Raw genomic sequence first — 16,747 nt, forward strand, 5'->3', positions numbered from 1 at the left:
TAACAAGACTGCTCGTATCAGAACAAAGCCCTGAATGTTCCGAGTGCCTTTTAAGGTCTATGGAGCAGTAATGACATGAAAAAAATTAAATGTAAAAATGTATTGAAAACTTTTTTTAAATTGGGATTTCTTAAGAAAATCAAAAATTATCCCCCACACGCCATATAACGTACAAAGAGATAGATTTTGCGCCTAGTAAAAAATCAATTTTGGCAAATAAGCTTCCTTCAGCCAATTTGGAACGATTTCTAAGAGATTAAACCCCCTCTTACACGTTAATAGCACGAAAAATATCGCGCGTTAATTGTACCAAATTGCCCAACATGGCAACCTTTTAACCCCCATAACTTTACCAAAAAGAACACAGGTGATATACCTTTTCAAATTTAAGCGCAAGACAACAATACCTTTTGAACGACTAAAAAATTCCGTCAAAAATCGCTGGTTAAAAAGTCGAAATTTGTCTGGAGAAAAACCACCAGAGCACAAATATTCTGTCATTTACTTTAAAAATTGTCAGAACAAAAAGCGTCGCTCAATTCTCTGGGCACAATTCAAATTGTAAAACCTTATCACAGGTGAATAACTTAGCAAAACCTGATCACACCTTTGATAGCAAAACCTAATCTCAGGTGAACATGGTTTTTAAATTTGAGCTCAAGACATCAACAGCTTTTGATGCTATTTAAAATTCCGTCAAAAACTGCTTGTTAAAAAGTCAAAACTTTTCTACGGAAAAAAACCCAGAGCACAAAAATTCCGTCAATTTCTTCGCAAGTTGAAAAAACAAGAATTGCCGGTTGCTCTGCAAACAGTATAGAAGGGTTTGACCAGTTATTTTTCAAATGCCATTTTTCTTCAATTCTTTCAAATTGGAGTCGTTTTTAGTGCGCGATGTAGGGATAGGAATATTTAGCTTAATTAAGAATTTTTGCTCTTCTTGCTCATTTTAATCATTCTAAATTGGAATACAGCGCAAAATTTTCGAACCCATTTTTCTCGACACAGAGATTTTTTTCAAATAATTTTTATTTAAATGGAATTATGACTGACTGGGTTTTAATATGGTATAATACTTGACTTCGTCTGCGATTTCATTGAGGAACCTGATTTATGTTGAAAAGTAATAGCCGAAAAAGAACAAAAACTCGAAAATGCGTCCAATTTCGTGCCATAACCTTGAATGTTTCACTTGCCCTAAAGATTGATCAAAAGTTTTTTGTTTAGAAAAATTCTTGAAAAAATCAAACAAAAAAGAAAACGGATGTTTTTTATTTAACTTTATCACCCCACACGCTGTCTTAAGTGCAGAGTGAAACATTTTGGTCTAGTAACTAATTAATAAAAACAAATTGATTGCCTCAATTCAATTTGGAATGATTACGCTTTCATAGGACCAAGTATCCCATTTGAGTTATAGAGGTCAAACTAGTCCCTATTTCAATATCCTATAACTTTCTCAAAATTATCGCATAAGAAATGTTTTTCAATTTTGAGCTTTGGTTTTGAAAATTAAAAATTAAAGACTAGACGCGAATAAACTTATTGTTCCTATAAATTGTGCCAAGAAATTTCAGGTTCCGTTTTTTTTTCACTCAAATAACTTAAAGAGTACCAATTTTTTCTCCTGCAATCAAATAACCGCCTTTCTACCCCATGTGTGTGGGTGTGTATGTATGTTCAAATGTACCTTTGTTTGATGGAGAGTGCATACATGTTCCTGGTAGCCTCTTGCTGTCTCATTTTGTTCAGCCTCTCCTGTTCCTCTTCATACGCCCTCAGTTTACCCTCTTGCACCTGAAACAGGTCAAACTCAAACTCAAACCCCAAACAGTCCCACACCATTTTCAATGAATTTAACACAAAGCACCATTTTTAAACAATATCAACTGATTGTAAGATCAAATGTAAGATTAAATTTAAAAATTAACAGATGAAATGGTAAATGAAGTAAGTCGCAACAAAGTTTAATTAAATCACAAGAGCTGTGCAATAGCTTTTTTTGATATATTAGAAGAAGTAAGTAGCACAATCTGTTCACTAAGTCCGATTGGTTTTTTAATCCTAAGAAAAAGAAGAAAAATAATTGTCATCAGAACGAGTTATGAATATACGCTCTTGTTTATTTAAAAAAAGACTCTTGAGTGAATGTAAGATGACTTTGAAATTTCTCTGTTATTATAATTAATTCTACTCACGAGCAGTTCGTGTTCCTCCTGTTTGATTTTGGTCTCCTCGTCTCTCGCCTTCTCGTGAGCCGCCATTTGTTCGCGCAGCACACTCAACATGTCCCTGTCTCGTTCCAGCTTCGCCTGTGCGTCTAGAGTCTGAAAACAACACCCTGCAGTAGGTAAACAACAATTCTTCTAAGGGAAAACGGTAAATACTGCAGCTAGCACAAAAAAAAAATGAAAAAGTACCTAAGCCCTGTCGTTTTCATCCCAAAAAAACTCTGTTTTGCCTAAAACCCATTCGTGCAAACTTAAATTTGCACATTTTTAACTATGAAAACCGAAGAAATTTTTTTCTGAAAAAGTATCAAACAAACTGATCTAATAAAAAAAACTTCGTACATTTGTCTTGATTTAGTCTTGAATAAAAACTCCATTAAAAACATGCCAAGATGTAAGACAATTGAATTTTAAACAAGCACCGATACAAAACTTACAAAGCGGTAACAAAGCCGATATTTTTTTAGCAAACGCACATTGCGCCGAAAAATTAATACAGATACGATGCTTCGCATCGCAAACACTAGCGAGAACACGACAACAAGCAACTCTAGAAAGTGCAATAAAAATTAAAATAAACCTCGAATTAGTATTAATTCGGCTAGGTCTAGGTTACGATCTGGGGCCTACTGCAATATAGAGATTTTGAGTCTCACGCACTACCCACTCAGCCACGCACGCTTAACCATCGACAAACACTATTCACGAATGGAGCAGCTACATATGCTAATAAATTGTCAGCGCGCTTCAGCAAAAGTGGCACCAAATTGAAATAGACACAATTTTGCAAGTAATAATTTGGAATACAACAAACTGAAGCATTTAACACTAACTTTGCATTTAACAAATCGGAAAGCATAAAGCCAAATTATGTATAAATTATGGATTTCAAAAAAATGCAAGATATATTCAGTTAGAAAGTTTCTTAGATCGAGTTATTATTTATTGTTGTTGTTTGAAACAAAAAGCTTTTTTCGGTTCATTTGATGAATTTAAAATGCCTCAACTGTGTTAATTCATTCTTATTCGAATTTCAAAGCACAGGCTATCAAAAAAATGTAAAAGTTTCCCAAAAAAGGCACCAATACTTGCGACTTAGGTTAGAAAAAAAGAAGGCTTTAGGCCAATATAATATCAGCCAAAAACCTTTTAAGACTAATGCACAGAAAAAAGAGAAAACAAAAAACGTAAAGTAAAAAAACTTATACAGGAAACAGAGATGTGGCTATTTTGAAACAGGAAAAAAATTATCATCATTTTTCAAGTATGCTCTCTAGATAAATGCTATCTAGATAAATTGTTCAAGGAAAATAAGTATAATTTTTTTTAAGCTACTACCATGCAGATTGCACTCTGCACAACAAAAGATTTCTGCTGCAATGACAAAAAAATGTTCAAAAAATATTTTTTTTTAAAAAAAAACTTAAGAAAAAAGATAGTAATTGAAGCGCAATATGTATAACTAAACACAAAATTTTTGAAATACTAACAACTATTTCTCGTTATTTGCTCAAATCAAAATTTTAAGTTAGGACTTTATTTTACTGTTTGAAAATCATTTTTAAACATAAAAAACGTTTTTCAGGCGAAACAACCTATTTGAAATATATTCCTTCTGTAACAAAATGTGCTAAATGGAATCGCTCAAAATAATCGTAAGCAGGCTTTATGAAAAGCAATTAACTTTTAGAAATTAAAAAAAAATAGGAAATAAATATCTATTTTCAGTAACTTTTGAAAGAATTAATGTGAAAAACAATGAGTTTATCTGGCTAATTGAGAAGTTATTTGATCCAAATATCGCGTTACTAGACGAGACTAAAATTCAAACACTCTGCCATCACGACTTAAAAAAACGGATATTAAAAGAAATTTTCAAACAACTAAATTGGATTCCTAAAGGGCAGCCATAGCATTGATAGCTTTGCCCTAATAAGTGAAGCTTTGTGTGATTTTTGTTTTGACGCGATTTTGTGTTGTTCGAAAATGTGTGATGGAATAGAAAAATTGTTCACAAAAAAATTTGAACTATAATAGGAAATAATTATTCCGACCATTGAACATAGGCAGAAATTTTGTCTTCGAATGTTTTAGTTTTTTTTCCAAGCAAAACCAGGACCAAAATTATCGGAATGAGTTGAGTGATATGAAATTTTAAAGCCCTTGCGGTCGTGAGTCCTGATTTTAAAACCTTGTCAGTCGTGGTTCGATTTTCTCAGTGTTGAGAAAAATCTGTTTGGAGTGTTTGATTTTTAGTCTAACTTTGAGTGATTAAAACGATCGAGCAAGCCTATAAGTCTGATTTTTAGATTTATCTTAATGCAGTGAAATTTTTGTTTTACTCCAGAAAAATTAGTTTCCGGATTTTCTTGTAGCGCCTTAAAAACATGAAAAATCAATATTGCGATTGTTAATACTGTGGTCGGAAATTTCTGTGGTCGGAAATTGAATCATCCAATCTTCAATACTTCAATGAGTTATATGGAATTATTAAACTGCAAAAGCTATCCAGGGTAAAAATATTCACGCGGAATTCAACCATTGATTCTGTAAAAACCACTTGGAATAAAAAAAAACATTATAATCAAAAGTGGAAACTTTAAACTTCAAAATTCTTTCGACAAAAAGTGTTAATTAAGTCTATAATTTCAGACGCATTTGACCTTCTTAGTGTTTCTGTTGACTTTTACTGACCTCTCTGTCCGCTTTTCTGTCGATTTCTGTCTTCCACAAGTCCATGAAGAACTCCTCGTCCAACATGTTCTGCCGTTCCCTCTCCTGCTTCACCAGCAACTGCTTCTCCCGCTCCGCATTCAGACTCTTCGCAGACCTCTTCGACAACACAGTCCGCAACTCCTCACAATTCTCCCTAACACATACAAACCCTTTTATCCTCTTCTTTCTTAACTTCAGTTCCGATTCAAGCTGCGAGTTTATTGAAATCATCCAAGTGTCAATATTTATAAGAGTTATAGACTATCATTAAAGTGCAAAAACTATACCAGTGTGGGGACGTTTTAATCGGAGGAGCCACCGAATGAAACTCTCATACCGATTTCTCGCAAGCGGTTTTCGATTGCAGTGGCAAATCAAGAAAATACCGAGTTTTAAATGGTGTGAATTTAAGAAAACTCCAGCTATACAAAGTAGTTTTTTTTCCAAAAGAATTGAGGAAATAGTTGACCGTGACCTCTATCACGAGCTGATGCAAACATGTCGGTCATCAATACTTCTCGTCTTTATGTTTTATCAATATTTGCTTTATGAAAACCTATGAGCTTGCATCAAAATCGGACATCAAGTTCATCACATCGATTCTGCTCTTAAACTCACAATATTTTTTTCGAATGACAATAACTTTAAATAGTGAAATTACACTTCTAACTAAAGTATGACATACGTGAAGCTATCTGTGGTTTTCTCTACTGTCAACCGTACAAATTTGTTCAAGGACATAAAAAATCATTTTTAACCAAAACTAACCCAAAATCAATTAACCAAACAATCCATTAACCAAATATTTTGATTAAGCGTTTGATTTTAATTATTAAACTGATTTTGATTATTCGAATAACTTCGATTATTAAACTGATTTTGATTATTCGAGTAATTTCGATTATTTCACTGATTTTGATCACTCGATTAAATTTGATCAACTTAAAGATCAGTTAGCATAATTGGAGCACCAGACCTCCATCTTTGGTCTTCTAAAGTGGCCACCAGCTCCTCCCTCTCCCGTTCCCTCTGCTGTCGGAGGTCCTTGGCCCTCTGCCTCATCTTCAGCTGTCGCTCAATCGGAGTCTCCACACTCTCCTCCATCTCAACCACAAACATCTGCTGTTCAGACGACAGAAGTGCTTTCAGCCTAAACCACCACTCAGGATCAAGCAAAAACAGTCCACTTAGAATAAATTTCATATATTAAGCCACTTACTCTATTCGATTTAATGCGCCATTTGTTTTGCACATACTTGTCTTTTAAAGCTAATCACGGCTATTCACAGAATAAAATGTCTTCAAGTGTTTCAAAAATGCATGTAATTTGTTTGAAGCGGCGATTTTCGCCGAAAATATAATGCGACAGGGGGATTTGTCAGCCAATCAGAATTCATTATTTATAAAATAGATGCACATGAGCGATAAAAACGGTCAGTTTTGGACAGTTTAAATTGGATTGATTGGTTGAGAATTTTTGGACGTTTGGTCCGCGCATGAGAATAGCCCCATAATGCGACGCTTACCCAGAGAATTCAAGCGCGGCAGTTTGATATTATGAGCGTTCCCAATTATGGGCGCTCCCAAGCGTTGTTTTAATATTATGAAAGCGTTCCATATTTTTGGGATGACATCCTTAATTATTTTCCTTTCGATGGTATGAAGAGCCTAGATAAAAAAGATGAAAGTTAAAACTTTAAATCCGATTTTTTTTGAAATCCAAATCAAAACGGCTCCCATAAAAAAGAAAAGCTCTAAGGTTTTAGAAGCACGTGAAATCATCAAACACCAACAAAGTTTCTTCCAAATACGTTAGAGAACAAATTTGGGATCATGTTAACTATTCCCCCCCCCCCCCCCCCTATTGCAAAAGGGGGTAGATAGTTAACAAGGTTTGGATAAAATTTATTGAAAAAACGTCAACCAATAGGAATGCGAATTAAAATAACGTCAACCAATAGGAATGCGACAGAACACATTTCTGAGAAATAAAAAACCAATCCAGTTGAGCATAAATGAAATGTGTTTTTATAGGGGGAAATTCTTTACAAGGTACCATAGGGGGGGGGGGGGAATAGTAAACATGATCCAAAGTTTGTCCAAACGTTGTATTTTCCTAGGGAAAAGAGCGGGAGGGCTAGTATGCACAGGGCTTTTCAAAAATTAATTGAGATCAAAACAATTAAATTGCAGTTAATTGGATGTTCAGCAATTAATTATCAAATAACTGAAAAAAAACAAAAGTTAAACTGCAATTAATTGCAATTATCAATGAAAAGTTCAGATGTCGCTATCGAGACTGTCCACGGTTGACTCGTTCCAGAATCTGTGATTGACTTTGAGGAAAAGTTGCATTTCGAGATTTATTTGGTAGTAGACTTTTGCGAAGATCGTTGTAGGCGTATCCAGCTACGCTAAAAAAACGTTCTATGAGATCTGAAGTTGGAAGAAGAAATGTCGGATCCATGTATTCACTTCGTGAATTTTTCTTCTCTAACTTGCGAATTTTCAGAAGACCCGACGAACTTGCTTCTGTTCAACAACAATTAATTGCAATTAATTGCAGTTAACTGGGCATGAGAAAATTTTAATTGAAATAATTGCATGCCCAACAATTAGTTAAAAATTCAATTAATTGCAATTAATTTAAAATTCAATTAATTTTTGAAAAGCCCTGAGTATGCATGCAGTGATCTTTTCTCAGATACTTGAAATTCAATTTTTCATTCACGACTGAAACAGCTTTAGTATGATACATCGCGCATCCCGGTCTGTAGTTTCTTTGTGGCACCTAAAATTTCGTTAAATACACAAATTCAAAGCTCCTCTTCACCTTCGGTAATCGGAACAAAACTAAAGAACATGAATAAAACATTCAATAACAACAGGATTAGATGGTTGATTTGATAGTCGCCCTTATTGTTCTGACTTGTAAAGCAACCAATGTAGAGCAATCATTCCAGAAAAACATGGCAAATACATCAACAGTGAGAACCAGATAAATAAAACTATAAAAAGTGAAAAAAACACGTCATTCAATTGAATGCATCTGATTTCGGGAAACTTTATTAAAATTTTAACCAATTCCTACTCATTTGGTTGTGCTCCAATAATTGAAACCTAGCAACAAGAGAAAAAAGTGAACCGAATTTCAAAAACTCGAAAATTGTCTTTTCTTGTTGGACTTATAATTAGATTAAAGCAGCCAAGAGCGTTGATAGAATGCTACATTTGAAACAAGCTACCACAAAGTTGAATTTATTGCAGAATATAAACGCAACTTAAAAAAAATGTGAAGAAAATTTATTATAAGAACCAAATCAAAATCTTTCATTTTCAAAAATCTTCAACTCAAAAAAAGTTCCAAAACTTGGTGCAAAAATGAATATGATTAAAACGGAAGCATATCCTGAAAAATTTTAACAAAAATTAGATTTTTGGTAGACGAGAAAATTATGAATTAGGAACCAGCAGCGGCGGAATTAGGGGATCTGAACTAGTTTAGGCGATCAAACAGTGGTAACAAAAATCAAGTGGAAACTTATAGCACGCAATTACTCTTGAAAAACAGAGATCAACGCTTCACACAGTAGCGGATTTAGGGGGGGGGGGGGGGAGGGCGGACGCCCCTTCTCAGGGATTCGACCCCCTGCCGACCCAAAGGATCCCCCTTTGTACTATTTTGAGATATCCATTTTTGGCGACGGACCCTAAAATTTTTCTAAAGGCGCCTCAGGCGCCAATATATACTAGTTTTGATGGGGGAGCGCGCGCTGAAAAAACGCAACTTTTTGGTCAACATTTTTCAAAAAGTGCCTAAAAATGCCTTTTCTGGCCTTTTTTTCAAAATTTTGGTTGCGGCGCAGAAAATTTGGCCAAAATAAATAGGGACAAAACTACTTTGGGAGAGCTAAAAAAAATCAATTTGGTCGACCTAAAAAATAAAGGTCGACAAAATTTTCGAAAATTTTTTGAAAATCCGCCCCCCCCTCGAGAAAATTTTAGATCCGCCCCTGGGAACCAGGCTTTATTTTGTACACATTTCGTACAAAGAGTTAACACGGAGGCGAACTGCAATCGCAACCAGAAGCGAGAAAAATAGCTCTAATGAAGTAAAAAAAAACTTTTTAAAAAATGAAAGAAAAATTAGGACTAATTTGAATTTTTTATGTGCCAAAATCGAACCTCCACCTTCGAGAAAAAAGGAAAAAAAAGTAAACTTATTTTAAATTTTTCTATGTACCGGAATCAAATCTCCGCCCTGCGCTATGTCCGCTTGACAAACTTAAAACACTAGCCACCAATAAACCAGATAAAACGATATAATGCTAATGCAGCAAAAACAAACCAGATATAATACAAGCGCAGCAAAATTAAAACCAGATATAATGCCTTGGTGCAAAATTGCCACCAAATGAGCACTTTTTTTTAGCGACTTGGGTTAGAAAAAAATGGACTTCCTTATATGACAATACTCTCCATTTGCGCAAATAATCGGTAAAAAGTATCGTTCCTGATTGCAAGACACTTGCTCTCACAAATGCAAGCATTTAACAGAAGAACTTAGCCACTTTCTAACTGCCGAGAAGAAACCGGAAAAATTCAAGCAAATATTTCCCGAAACTAAGAGTTGAAATGTCTCTGACTAAATCTGAACCACGACTGAAAGTGTTTAATGAAAAAAATTTCTAGTCAAAGCCAAATTGTTGGCAATACTCTTGTCGGTCAGCGAATCTGACCGAGGTTAATTAACCTAAAATGGCCCATTTCCACGTGGTTTTCAGTTTATCGCCAATTTAACATAAAACCGACTCCAAAAAATCTAATTAACCCAAATTGCGTTAGTAGTTTTTGACCAATAAAACCGATAGAACACCACTAACGTAACTCTCAAAGACTTGTGGCTTCAAACGACCGAAATTGTAAAATTTCTGAAACTCGGTTTGAGCATGGCGGACCCACCGCCGATATCGCCAACAATTTGGCATTAACTACATTAAAAATATACAAGAGGGCATCTTACTTTTCTCTGCGGTCCTCGAGTGAGAACTGGTTCTGCATGAGGATGTCATTCACCCTCCTTCTGATCGCATTCCTTTCTATCGTCTTATTCGTCTTGTTCTCCCAGTCGCTCCTCAAGTCCTTCTTCTTCGCCTCCGCGACCCTCGCCTGTGTCTCTGCCAGTGCATCTGCCTTGGCTCTGTTCTCTAGAATCAGGTTGTCCAAAGGCTTCGCGCTCGGATTCTTTGCTATCTATAATCACAACTTGGATGTTAGAAATTAGTTTCCTCAAGTCGCAGACGAAGAGTGGAACAAGCTTAGGTTTTATTGAGTGAAGCTTTTTTGGCTATTTATTGTCATTTTCATGTCATGGACTCAATATGGTATCTGAAAATCAAACTCTTGAACTGTTGCGATTAATTTAATTATTTTTGCTGAGCTTTTAATCCAACTTTTCAGAAATAAGAATATCCAATGTTTTTATTCGTTAAGAATTATCGATTAATTTCTAAAGATAGGCGTGTATAATGACAGATTGACAGGAAAGATTTACAAACCAAACATTTTCTTTTACAAAACGCACGGCGAGCCTAGAACAAAAAATTTCTTGATACTTCGAAACTATTGTCTCGGTATAAAGCAGCATTCTGCTTTAATTAAAGGTCTTTTTGAATTTGATTTTATAGTTAACCAATTGGTTTAACATCATAACTATGCAACAGTGTAGGATTATTAGTTTAACTTTGTGAGACTTTTGCGGAGTATGCAAACCTCTCAGCGGTAGAATTCACTGACATTGATGTCATTCGAATCCCTGGATGTCGAACTCCTTACCAAATATTTCACTCTGCATTGGAATGCACAACCTTACATAACATTCCATATAAGAATCCAGCCCGTTATATTGGATCTATATTTAAACTGCGTGGTTGAAACTTAGAAAAGTTAAATTTTCAATGTTTTTTATTAAATAAAAATAAACAGTCCTATATTCGCAACTTCAGCCTTATGGATTTTTCCGCTTCTATGACTCCATTCGATTTCACCACATTTTTACCTTGTAATGACATGTTTAGAAAATGTTAAAATTTGCTATCATTTTCGGTTATAGAAAGCTTAGACTTATTTCTTCGACGTTTCGCGTTTGTTGGACTTGTCGTCGTTTTCTTATTTAAAAATTCGAAAATTCAATTGCAATGCCACTTTGACTTAATTATATTTTCAATTCAAATCAAAAGTATAGAAAAAAATTGCCCATTAAGTTTGTCACTAGCGTTAGCCAGAAATAAAAACTTACAACTCCAACCAGACTTGGCAAATTTCCACGCACATATCTGTCTTTTTTCTGATCTATCATAGCCATAGCTGTCTGAAAAGAATAAATTAAGCAGGTAACTTTCAGAAACAATAGTCTAAAGCTATCCTACATTTCCACTTGAAAGGCTTTTAATTCAGATTATCTCTAATGATTAGAATGCTATTTAAAGCCAACTAGTCTAAAAACCTAATCTCTCGAAATCAATAAAAATTAATGAACTCTTATTTACAAAGAAAGAGACGGTTTAAAAATCATATTTCATGCCAGATATGTCTTTATCATTTTTATTGTTCCGACTTTCGATACGAAAGTAACGGAATATTTGTGCTCGGGTGGGTTTTTTTTCTTCAGACAGATTTCGACTTTTTAACGAAATTTTTTCTATATCATTCGAAAGGAATTGTTGTCTTGAGCCTAAATTTGAAAAGATATTTCACCTGTGATCATTTTTCGTAAAGTTATGAGGGTTTAAAGGTTGCCATTTTGACCAATTTGGGACAATTAAGCGCGACAAAAAATTCGAGCTATTAACGCGTAAGCGGAGATTTAATCCGTCTTAGAAATTGTTCCAAATTGGTTGAACGAAGCTTATTTGCCATAATTGATTTGTTACAAGGAACAAAATTTGTCATTTTGACTTTATATGGCGTGTGGGGGAATGATATTTTCTTTTTTAAAAAAAAAATCAAATTTTAGAAAAAAAAATTTCATTTTATTTTGTTCCATTTAATTTGTTTATGTTATTACTGCTCCATAAACCTTAAAAGGCAGTCGGAACATTCAAGGCTTGGCCCTGATACGAGCAGTCTTGTTCTATTTTAGACCTTTTTTTCATTGCGGTTTCAGGGGATATTTATAGGGTAGCAATTAACTTTGCGCGGAAGAAAAACTTCGATTTAGTATGAAATCACAGATAATTCCCGGCAAAAGATAGTGATCTAAGGAAAACTTCTGTAGAATTATACAAACATGTTCATTGCAAATAAAACAAGACTGCTCGTATCAGGGCGAAGCCCTGAATGTTCCGACTGCCTTTTAAGGTTTATGGAGCAGCAGTAATAGCATAAAAAAATTAAATGAAATAAAATAAAATGAAATTTTTTTTCTTCTAAAATTTGAATTTTTTATGAAAATCATCTCCCCACACGCCATAAAAAGTACAAAAAGAGAGATTTCGTTCCTTGTAACAAATCAATTAGGGCAAATAAGCTTCGTTCAACCAATTTGGATCGATTTATAAGACGGATTAAATCTCCGCTTACACGTTAATAGCGCGAATTATATCGCGCGTTAATTGTCCCAAATTGCTCAAAATGACCAAAATGGCAATCTTTAAACCCTCATAACTCTACGAAAAATGATCACAGGTGAAATATATTTTCAAATTTAAGCTCAGGACAACAATGGCTTTCGAATGATATAAAAAAATTCCGTCAAAAATGGCTAGTTAAAAAGTCGAAATTTGTCTGAAGAAAAAAAAAAACCCACCCCGAGCACAAATATTCCGTTACTTTCGTACCGAAAGTCGGAACAACAAGGATGACCGTTTGCAGTGCAAGTAGCACAGAATGTTCCAACCATATTATAAAAATTACATTCAATCTTTTTTTTTCAAATTAGTGTCGTTTTTTGTGTGTGGTATGAAAAAAGGATAAGACGAAAGCCTAAAACTTAGACAAATCTGTCAGCCACATTAGCACAGGCAAAATGGGCAACAGTTTCTGTCAAAAAATGACACGAAAAACGAAAAAAAAAAATTAGACAACTTTTTTAATTTTCGAAATTTTTTATCCCAAGACCGATTTTGTTTGACACGTTTTGAAATTTTTGAATGTCGTTCCAATCTCGACTGAGAGGAATTGTCAATGATATATCACTCAGCCCATTCCTATAATTCTTGGTGGTACCAAATTTTGCGAGAAGCAAAAAAAACTAAAATACACCTGAATGCGAAGTTCCTCCCCATTTTTAATAGTCGGAACAATACACTAAGAAAAAAATGTCAATTTCGTAAAACTATGGTACATGTATTTAACAATTCTAATCCTGGCCAAAAAGCTGATGGGTCATAAAACTAACCCTTCAAACAATTTCAGAAAAATTAGTGGTCTAAATAAACACACCACTAATATTATATAAAGCTTTAAAAATTGGGACAGAAAAGGCTTAAAATTGATTGAATATATCAAATTTTAAGAATCATTCACGAAAAAATAGCTAAATACAGTTAATTTATGACTATCTAGAGTTGGAGTTCTACAACAGACTTAAGGTCCAGCCTATTAACCAAGTATTTATAAAGTATATGTTCAAGATTAAAGTTCATTGAGCTACAACCAATTGTTAAATATCACAGTTGACATGCAAGAAGTACAGAAGTACTAATAAAATAGTAGCTGGTAGCTACTAGTATAATCGTTACTAGTATCAATACTAGAAACCAGTTTGCAGAAAAGATGAAACATGGGAAAAACTCAATAGACTATTTTCTATATATCAAAACGTTTTTGAAATTAATTATCATTGATATATTAATCTATCATAGGTGACTCCTTTCGGTTTAATGCCTGGACCCATTTAAGAGAAAAACCTTTTATAGACCCCATTTTTAAAAGTCCCAACACTCCTCAGTTCTCTTGAAACTTCATCCAGTACATCTCCGAATAAGGCGTGACAAAAATACCAAGTGTCCGCCGAATAAAACGACAATTTTGAACATGACAACTATTTTTGATGGGACTTCAAGACGACAGTTCAATACTTTTCTGGCAAATCGAAAACGCTGAAAACAATTCTCCATGGGCATCACTAAAAACAGCGTAAAATCAACGTTACCTCAATTTTTTTATGCACAATTTCGACTTTTTTTAATTTTTTTTTTCATTCCGCTCCGAAAATAGCATATCAACTATTGAACTTCTGGATCTAATTTACATCACGCGTAGTTTGTGGTACAATCAATTAAAACCTTTAGAAATTATATGAAAAAGGAATATATAACAAGGATAGCCAGTTGCTGTGTAAGTAGCACAGTTTATTTCGGCAATCTTCATAAAAAATTACAAAAATGTTTACATAAATGTTTCTTTATTTTTCTTCATTTTAAACTCGTTTTTTGTCATGGTGTGATGAGAAAATTAAACAAACGTGTAAAAATTAGACCAATTAGGCATAATTGTGAGCAGTTGGCTTCAAAAAACGATTAACAGACAAAAAATTATTTCGAAAAAATTTCGAAAATTATCACACATTTTTTAAAGCTTTTTTGCACAATAGTTTTTTGAATTTTGGAGAAAACTTTAATGGCCAACGAAGCGCTAAAGTGTTTTAAATGAAGTTGAAACAAAATTTTGAAAACTTTAATTTTGTTTGAATCACGACCAAAAGTGTTTTAATTTGATATAACATTCGACCCAATCTGATGATTACTTGTGGTACCAAGTTTTGAGTGGAAAGCAAAAGAAAAGAAGAAAAAACTAAAACTCACCCAAATATAAAGTGCCTTCAATAGTCGGAACAAAAATAACATAAACGAAAAACGCTGTGATGATGATTTAAACAAGAGATACACAATTTAGTTCGAATCTTTTCAATTACGGGTCCAAAAAAAAACGTCCCAAGACGTTTCATCTTTTATTTTGTCGAGTATACATGCGGAATCTGCAATCTGTGTTGCAAGGGATATTCTCTTATATATAAAAGAATCTGTCCTGGGTTGCTCGGTACATGTACTTAAAATCCTACAAAATTTGCCCAAAAACTCTCGTTGCTATGGCCATCATCAGCTCAATCTCTATATGAAGAAATTTCTGTCTGCCACTTCAGAAGCAGCAGTTCGAGGGTTACAGACCGAGCATGCACTAACTATACTTAGGCGCTCGGAAGTCTACTACCGCTACATCCCACAAAAGCTACCTAGCAACAGCTGCGTTAAGTAGTCTTGTTGCTTCTGATCTGCCATATTAGTGTGGTGGCTCTAAAACTGAAGAAATGTGAGTAGTAGCCAAGATTTTTTTTAAGTAACCTTGTGCTGTTCAATTTTTTGTTTTGTTCAATTTGTTCGGGTGACCTTTTTTTTCTATTTTTGTGTCAGAGAAGTAGCCTATCAACCTGACGCACAGAAGCAACATGATTTCTAATCTCATTCGGCAATTGATGTGTTTGTTTGTTATTTCCATGACTTTTGTACATGAACAGTCATCATGCGTTCAAAACAAAGAATGGAAACTAAGTACTGCATTTGTGAGCATAAATCATTATTAGCAAACTACGCAAAACAAATAAATATCGAGTCACAGAACCGTCAATGTTTGACCGAAAACTATATGGATCGAGTATGCTAAAATTGTAATGTGAAAAGCTTTTTTCGCATATTTTAAGAAAATTACAAAAATGTAAAAAAAAAACGGTGAAATGCATTCCAGTTCAGCATTATCAAGTGAGGCCAATTAAGAATAGCAGACAAGAAAAATATCACCACTCAATTGAACCAATTTTTGCGTCAATATTTCCCAAGTAATTTGAGTTTAAAAACCATGTCCGGGTGACTTTCTTGGTATTGCCGTGTTTTATAAATTTATGAAAAGAAAAAGAAAAGATTTTTTATCTTTCTGACAGGACTAAATACCAGGGCAGATTTCAGTGAACGTACAAATATTAAAACTAAATGGATAAATACATAAGTAAGTACAAATCTGAATGAGTACAAATCTGTATGAGCGTTATCATTATTACTTTCTATGATTTTTTGCCGAGAATTTTAAAAATTCTATTTAGTAAAACAGTCTTGAGTGTTTTTTGAACAATTTTCAGATTCGAATTCTTGTCAATTTGAACGTCAAGAAAACGAATCGAAAAACAAAAAAAAAAAAAAACCGCACGTGCAATATAGTTGATGTTTTTGCCTTCTGATTTCTACATTTTGAAAGAGAAAAATCTAATTTTTTTTCAAGTATATCTCCGGGTGTAGGCTTTTTTGCCCCCCCCCCCCTTTGAGTAAAACCAAGTCATGAGTCAACAACAACTGACGGAATCTCAGCTACCAATTACTCACGAAGTGCTGATTGAGACGGAGACAAATTTCAGAAATGCGCTAATAGCAAACAAATCGACGACAGAAACAAAACAAATCCAAATAATCAAAATCATCCCCCCATTCTCGAGAGAAAATGTAAAGTCAGCTGAAAATCTGGCGCAGGCATATCGAAGTTGTGCTTCCGATATACTTAAACAATTCCCCACAACAATGCAACAGAAGATGACAATCTCAAAAACAATAACTGCGACGAAAGATGACCGCAAACTTCATACACTGACAGTTATTGCTCCCCCCGAAGCAGAGCAATTCATAACTAGCATCAAAAGCGAAGGAATCATTCTACTTAAAAGGACGGTTGTGACATTCGACCAGAATGGCCAAAATGCAGTCTCTGCAGAATTCGGTATTTTAGCAGCAAGCCTTCCGAATTGGCGATTTGGAGCG

General features: G+C 34.3%; 1 protein-coding gene across 1 annotated transcript in view; it reads right to left on the reverse strand.

Annotated features, from left to right (window-relative positions):
- The window catches only part of LOC134853926 (cilia- and flagella-associated protein 53-like), a 128,631-nt gene that overhangs the window by 15,273 nt on the left and 96,611 nt on the right, over positions 1 to 16,747 (reverse strand). Inside the window, exons 2-7 of the mRNA XM_063869898.1 lie at positions 11,245 to 11,318; positions 9,970 to 10,199; positions 5,923 to 6,096; positions 4,926 to 5,100; positions 2,199 to 2,327; positions 1,691 to 1,797 (exon numbers count right to left, since the gene is read on the reverse strand). Of these exons, the coding sequence (XP_063725968.1) occupies positions 1,691 to 1,797; positions 2,199 to 2,327; positions 4,926 to 5,100; positions 5,923 to 6,096; positions 9,970 to 10,199; positions 11,245 to 11,310 (881 nt within the window). The 5' untranslated portion in view covers positions 11,311 to 11,318. The remainder of the gene's footprint in view (positions 1 to 1,690; positions 1,798 to 2,198; positions 2,328 to 4,925; positions 5,101 to 5,922; positions 6,097 to 9,969; positions 10,200 to 11,244; positions 11,319 to 16,747) is intronic.

Source organism: Symsagittifera roscoffensis, chromosome 9 (assembly GCF_963678635.1).
Source record: "Symsagittifera roscoffensis chromosome 9, txSymRosc1.1, whole genome shotgun sequence".
Taxonomy (NCBI): Eukaryota; Metazoa; Xenacoelomorpha; order Acoela; family Convolutidae; genus Symsagittifera; species Symsagittifera roscoffensis.